This window comes from Physeter macrocephalus, chromosome 9, assembly GCF_002837175.3.
Source record: "Physeter macrocephalus isolate SW-GA chromosome 9, ASM283717v5, whole genome shotgun sequence".
In the NCBI taxonomy this organism is placed as follows: domain Eukaryota; kingdom Metazoa; phylum Chordata; class Mammalia; order Artiodactyla; family Physeteridae; genus Physeter; species Physeter macrocephalus.
In genome coordinates this window covers 82,316,604-82,324,002 of record NC_041222.1, presented here as the reverse complement: position 1 = coordinate 82,324,002, position 7,399 = coordinate 82,316,604, and the positions used below count along the sequence as shown (strand labels likewise).

The following is a 7,399-nucleotide window of genomic DNA, read 5'->3' as shown; positions in this document are numbered from 1 at the left end:
ATGTCCTATAAATATCAATTAAGTCCATCTTGTTTAAAGCATCATTTAAAGCTTGGGTTTTCTTATTTATTTTCATTTTGGATGATCTGTCCATTGGTGAAAGTGGGGTGTTAAAGTCCCCTACTATGACTGTGTTACTGTCGATTTCCCATTTTATGGCTGCTAGCATTTGCCTTATGTATTGAGGTGCTCCTATGTTGGGTGCATACGTATTTACAATTGTTATAACTTCGTCTTGGATTGATCCCTTGATCATTATGTAGTGTCCTTCTTTGACTCTTATAATAGTCTTTATTTTGCAGTCTATTTTGCCTGATATGAGAATTTCTACTTCAGCTTTCTTTTGATTTCCATTTGCATGGAATATATTTTTCCATCCCCTCACTTTCAGTCTGTATGTGTCCCTAGGTCTGAAGTGTTTCTCTTGTAGACAGCATATATATGGGTCTTGTTTTTGTATCCATTCAACTAGCCTATGTCTTTTGGTAGGAGCATTTAATCCATTTACTTTTAAGGTAATTATCAATATGTATGTTCCTATTACCATTTTCTTAATTTTGGGGGTTTGTTATTGTAGGTCTTTTCCTTCTCTTGTGTTTCCTGCCTAGAGAAGTTCCTCTAGCATTTGTTGTAAAGCTGATTCAGTGGTGCTGAATTCTCTTAGCTTTTGCTTGTCTGTAAAGGTTTTATTTTCTCTGTCGAATCTGAATGAGATCCTTGCTGGGTAATCTTGGTTGTCGGTTTTTCCCTTTCATCACTTTAAATATGTCTTGCCACTTCCTTCTGGCTTGCAGAGTTTCTGCTGAAAGAGCAGCTGTTAACCTTATGGGGATTCCCTTATATATTATTTGTTGTTTTTACCTTGCTGCTTTTAATATTTTTCTTTGTATTTAATTTTTGATAGTTTGATTTATATGCGTCCTGGCATGTTTCCCATGGATTGGTCCTGTATGGGAATCTCTGCACTTCCTGGAGTTGATTGACTATTTCCTTTCCATATTACAGACGTTTTCAACTCTAATCTCTTTAAATATTTTCTCAGTCCCTTTCTTTTGCCCTTCTTCTTCTGGGACCCCTATAAATAGAATGTTGGTGAGTTTAATGTTGTCCCAGAGGTCTCTGAGACTGTCCTCAATTCTTTTCATTCTTTTTTCTTTATTCTGCTCTGCAGTAGTTATTTCCACTATTGTATCTTCCAGGTCACTTACCCGTTCTTCTGACTCAGTTATTCTGCTATTGATTCCTTCTAGAGAAGTTTTAATTTCATTTATTGTGTTGTTCATCAATGTTTATTTACACTTTAGTTCTTCTAGGTCCTTGTTAAACATTCTTGTATTTTCTCCATTCTATTTCCAAGATTTTAGATCATCTTTACTCTCATTTCTCTGAATTCTTTTTCAGGTAGACTGCCTATTTCCTCTTCATTTGTTTGGTCTGGTGGGTTTTGACCTTGCTCCTTCATCTGCTGTGTGTTTCTCTATCTTCTCATTTTGCTTAACTTACTGTGTTTGGGGTCTCCTTTTTGCAGGCTGCAGGTTCGTAGTTCCCATTGTTTTTGGTGTCTGCCCCCAGTGGCTAAGGTTGGTTCAGTGGGTTGTGTTGGCTTCCTAGTGGAGGGGACTGGTGCCTGTGTTCTGGTGGATGAGGCTGGATCTTGTCTTTCTGGTGGGCAGGACACGCATCCGGTGGTTTGTTTTGGGATGTCTGTAATCTTATTATAATTTTAGGCAGCCTCTCTGCTAATGGGTGGGGTTGTGTTCCTGTCTTGCTAGTTGTTTGGCATAGGGTGTCCAGCACTGTAGCTTTCTGGTTGTTCAGTGGTGCTGGGTCTTAGCGTTGAGATGGAGATCTCTGGGAGAGCTTTCACCATTTGATGTTACATGGCACTGGGAGGTCTCTGGTGAACCAATGTCCTGAACTCGGCTCTCCCAACTCAGAGGCACAGGCCTGACACCCGGCCAGAGCACCAAGATCCTGTCAGCCACACGGCTCAGAAGAAATGGGAGAAAAAAATGAAAGAAACAAATTTATTAAAATAAATTTTTTTTAAGTATTAAAATTAAAAAAATTAGAAAGTGATTAAAAAAGAAGAAAGAAAGAAAGAGAGCAACCAAACCAAAAAAACAAATCTACCATTGATAAAAAGCATTAAAAACTATGTTAAAAAGAAAAAACACAGAAAGACAGACAGGGCTTCCCTGGTGGCGCAGTGGTTGAGAGTCCACCTGCCAATGCAGGGGACACAGGTTCATACCCCGGTCTGGGAGGATTCCGCATGCCGTGAAGCAGCTAGGTCCGTGGGCCATGGCAGCTGGGCCTGCACTACCGGAGCCTGTGTTCTGCAGCGGGAGAGGCCACAACAGTGAGAGGCCCGTGTACTGCAAAAAAAAAAAAAAAAAAAAAAAAAAAAAACCCAGACAGAACCCTAGGACAAATGGTAAAAGCAAAGCTATACAGACAAAATCACACAAAGAAGCATATCCATACACACTCAGAAAAAGAGAGAAAGGAAAAAAATATATATATGTATATATTTTTAAAAAAGGAAGAGAGCCACCAAATCAATAAACAAATCTAGCAATGATAATAAACTCTAAATACCAAACTAAGATAAACATAAAACCAGAAACCAGTCCATCACATACAGCAAACCTCAAGTCTACTCTTGCTCTCAAAGTCCACCGCCTCAATTTTGGGATGATTTGTTGTCTATTTAGGTATTCCACAGATGCAGAGTACATCAAGTTGATTGTTGAGGTTTAATCTGCTGCTCCTGAGGCTGCTGGGAGAGATTTCCCTTTCTCTTCTTTGTTCGCACAGCTCCTGGGGTTCATCTTTGGATTTGGCCCCACCTGTGCATGTAGGTCTCCTGAGGGTATCGGTTTCCGCCCAGACAAGATGGGTTTAAAGGAGCAGCTGATTAGTGAGTTCTGGCTCACTCAGGCAGGGGGGAGATCGGGGTATGGAATGCAGGGTGAGCCTGTGGCAGCAGAGGCCGGCGTAACGTTGCAACAGCCTGAGGTGCAACATGTGTTGTCCCGGGGAAGTTGTCCCTGGATCACTGGACCCTGGCAGTGGTGGGCTGCACAGGCTCCTGTGAGGGGAGATGTGGATAGGGACCTGTACTTGCACACAGGCTTCTTGGAGGCTGCAGCAGTAGCCTTAGTGTTTCATGCCAATCTCTGGTGTCTGTGCTGATAGCTGTGGCTCATGCCCAGGTTTGGAGCTCGTTTAGTCGGTGCTTTGAATCCCCTCTCCTCGCACACCCTGAAACAATCTCTTAGGCAGGTCCAGAATTTTTCCCGGACTCCCTCCTGGCTAGCTGTGGTGCACTAGCCCCCTTCAGGTTGTATCCACACAGCCAACCCCAGTCCTCTCCCTGGGGTCTGCCTCTGAAGCCTGAGCCTCAGCTCCCAGCCCCTGCCCACCACGGAGGGTGAGCAGACAAGCCTCTCAGGCTGGTGAGTCCTGGTTGGCAGCGATCCTCTGTGTGGGAATCTCTCCAGTTTCCCCTCTGCACCCCTGTTGTTGCACTCTACTCTGTGGCTCCGAAGCTTCCCTCGCCCCCCGTCACACCCCATCTCCACCTGTGAAGGGGCTTCCTAGTGTGTGCAAACTTTTCCTCCTTCACCGCTTCCTCCCAGAAGTGCAGGTCCCATCCCTATTCTTTTGTCTCTGTTTTTTCTTTTTTCTTTTGCCCTACCCAGGTACGTGGGGGAGTTTCTTGCCTTTTGGGTAGTCTGAGGTCTTCTGCTGGTGTTCTGTAGGAGTTGTTCCACATGTAGATGTATTTCTGATATATCTGTGGTGAGGAAGGTGATCTCCACGTCTTACTACTCTGCCATCTTGAAGGTCTCCCCAGGTGTATACTTTTTAATACTAGTGTCCTTCACACTTAGGCTCCTAGACCTGCTCTCCAGAGAAAACTGACATCAACAGTTTCTCATATATCTCTCTCCAAAACTTTAGTTTTTATAAGCAAATAAATAAGTGTGCTGTATTTTTATGCAAAATGGAACCTACACAATCTTCAATATTCTGCACCTTCATTTTTTAATTTTTAAAAAAAATTTTATTGGAATATAGTTGCTTTACAATATTGTTTTAGTTTATACTGTGCAGCAGAGTGAATCAGCTATACATATACATATATCCCCTCTTTTTTGGATTTCTTTCTCATTTAGGTCACCACAGAGCACTGAGTAGAGTTCCCTGTGCTATACAGTAGGTTCTCATTAGTTATCTATTTTATACATAGTATTAATATGCACCTTCCTTTTTTAACTTAAGCTATCTTGGAAGTTTTTCTATATTGGCACTTTCAGTACTTCTTTAATGTTTTCCATAATAATGATGTGACAATTAATTTAAACAATCACACTGAAGGACATTTAGGTTGTTTTTCATTTTTTGGCTTTACAAACAATGTTGTAACAAGAACACTTGTACACGGCTTCCCTGGTGGTGCAGTGGTTGAGAGTCCGCCTGCTGATGCAGGGGATGTGGGTTCATGCCCCAGTCCTGGAAGATCCCACATGCCGCAGAGCGGCTAGGCCCGTGAGCCATGGTCGCTGAGGCTGCATGTCCGGAGACTGTGCTCCGCAACGGGAGAGGCCACAACAGTGAGAGGCCCACATACTGCAAAAAAAAAAAAAAAAAAAGAACACTTGTACATACATTTTTCATACATGGATAAGCATTATGGGATAAGTTCATAGAAATGAAGATGTTATGTCAAAAGGTGAGTGTTTTAAATTTTGATAGCTATTGCCTCCTTGTCTTACAAAGAGGTTGTTTTAATTTAAACTTCCACTCTAAGTATGGGAATGCCAATTCCCACGATCACTCACACTGTGTGTTGTCAAACTCTTAATCATTGTTAATCTGACAGGTGAAAATGGCATCTCACTGTTTTAAACTGAATTTAATTAATTGCAGGTTTGGTTGAGATCTTTTCATATGCATAGGAACTAGCTGGATTTCTTCTTCAGAAACTGCCTTTGTATAGCCTCTGCCTGTTTGATTATAGACTTTCTTTTTCTTAATTGATTTATAAGCACCATGCATTTCTTTTCTTTTTGTGTACAGATCTATGAGTTTGACAAATGCTCAGAGTCAAGTAATCACCACAGTCAAGATATAGAATAGTTCCATCACTCTGAAAAATTCCCTTATGCTTCTCCTTTGTGGTCAACTCCTTTCCCAATTTCCAGTCCATAGCAACCACTGATCTGTATTTCATCCCTATAGTTTTGCCTTTTCCAGAATGTCATAAATGAATTATATAGTATGTAGTCTTTTGTGTCTGGCTCTTTTCACTTAGCACAATGTATTTGGGATTTATTCTTCTTGTTGTGTGTATCAATTGTGTATATCCATTCCTTCTCATTCCTTCTCATCCCTACCACAGAAATGTACTTTTCTGTGGTAGGGATGTATCACAATTTGGTGATCCACTCCCCATTGAAGGACATTTAGGTTGTTTCCAGTTTTTGGTGACTGTAAATAAAAGTGCTGTAAACATTCATATATAGATTTCTGTGTGAACATAAATTTCTGTTTCTCTTGAGCAAATAGGATTGAAATTACTGGGTCATATGGTAAGTGTATGGTTAACTGTATAAGAAACTGCCAAACTGTTTTACAAACTGACTGCACCGTTTTGCATTTTAATAGCAATGTAAAAGTGTTCCAGTTACTCAGCATCCTGACCAACACTTGGTTTGAGTTTTGTTGTGAGGGTTTTTTGGGTTGGGTGGTGGGGGTTGGTTTTTGGTTTTGCCAGGGGAGGTAGGGGGAAAGAGTTGGTTTTGTTTTTTTTGTTTGTTTTGGTTATTCTATGCGGTAAGTGGTACCTCATTGTGGTTTTAATTTTCATTTCCCTAATTATGTTGAGCATCTTTTACGTGTTTATTTGCCACCCATATAACTTCTTTAGGAAAATGTCTGTTCAAATATTTTCCCCATTATATTATTTTCTTATCATTGAGTTTGAAACTATATATATTCTGGAAATAAGTCCCTTATCAGATATGTGACTTACAAATATTTTCTCCCTGTTTGTGGCTTGTCTTTTATTCTCTTTACAGTATCTTTCACAGAACAAATTGTTTTAATTTTGATGAAGTCCCAAATTTTTTATTCTTTTATGAATCATGCTTTTTGTAATGTATATAAGAATTTTTTCCTTATCCCAAGGTCATGAAGATATTATTTTGTGGCTTTTTTCTTGAAACCTTGGTCTTACATTTATGTCTATGATCCATTTTTAGTTAATTTTGTATAAGATGTGGAGTGTGGATCAAAGGCCATTTTTTAATATGGATATATAATGTTCCAGCATCATTTATTAAAAAAAAAATACAATCCTTCCTCCTTTGAGTTGCCTTTGTACCTTGTCAAAAATCAATTTGCTATATTTGTGTATGTTTATTTCCACACTATTCTGTTCCATTGATCTATTTCTTCCTTCACCAATGCTACACTGTCTTGATGATGGTAGCTTTACATTAAGCCTCAAAATCATGTAGTATGAGTCTTCCAACTTTCTTCTACTTTAAAATTGTTTTGACTAATTGACTTCTTTTGCCTTTCCATATAAAATTTAGAATCAGCTTGTTGATAGCTACAGAAAAGTCCTGCTGGGATTTTGATTGATATTACAATGAATCCACATACCAATGTAAGAAGGAATAAATTTTGGAGAAAACTACATATTCATAGACTGCTCATTACTCTATTGATTTTTTTCTTCATTAATCTGTAAAAGCCATTTATTTCTCTTAAAAAATATTCTTCAGAAGGAAAAAAATCCCCAAAAACAAAAAACTTCTCTGGACCAGCAGATGTGTAGACAAATGCACTAACCATGTATATTGTTTCCCCTCCTCAGGCTCAGAGAAGAATGGAAGCAGAGACTGGAGAAAAGGCTGGGGATGTTGGACAATCCTGATGGGAAGGAAAAGCAGGCAAACACTGTGGGCTGAGAGCTTCCTGCCTCATCCACTTCAAAGATAACAAGCCACCAAGGGCACTTTTCTAAGAGGAAAAACTAGCACCCAAATTATGTTGACTTCCTAAGCAGGACACTCTCTATTTGCTCTCCCGTTTGTGAGGGGATTTACATGTGAAACCTCCCCCATTGCTAATGGGAGTCTTTATCCAACTCAATCCTCCCTGCCACAGAGGACAGGATGACCTCCAAAGGGATAAGAAGCTCAGGTTATCTAATATAAAAATCTCTTTGAGTTAACATGTAATGTAATTTATTTCCACATTTTCTTCTCATTTAAAAAATCTTGTTATTTTATCCAAGCTTACCAGGGGCAATGACCTTGTTGGGAAACTGGTTCACCTAGGTCTTCTGGAAAAACATGGTCATACAATCTGTTTTCCTGTT

At 39.8% G+C, this 7,399-nt stretch overlaps 1 protein-coding gene across 2 annotated transcripts in view; it reads left to right on the top strand.

Moving 5' to 3' along the window:
- FAM240B (family with sequence similarity 240 member B) overlaps window positions 1–7,170 on the top strand; it is an 18,048-nt gene extending 10,878 nt beyond the window's left edge. Inside the window, exon 2 of one of the 2 annotated variants that reach the window (XR_003681132.1) lies at window positions 6,893–6,950. Coding sequence is in view for 1 of the 2 variants with exons in the window: in XM_028493595.1 (XP_028349396.1) it covers window positions 6,893–6,986 (94 nt within the window). In the remaining variant the exon portion in view is untranslated. Of the gene's footprint in view, window positions 1–6,892 lie in introns of both variants that reach the window. The other variant, XM_028493595.1, reaches the window with a different exon arrangement.
- Window positions 7,171–7,399: the final 229 nt, after the last annotated feature.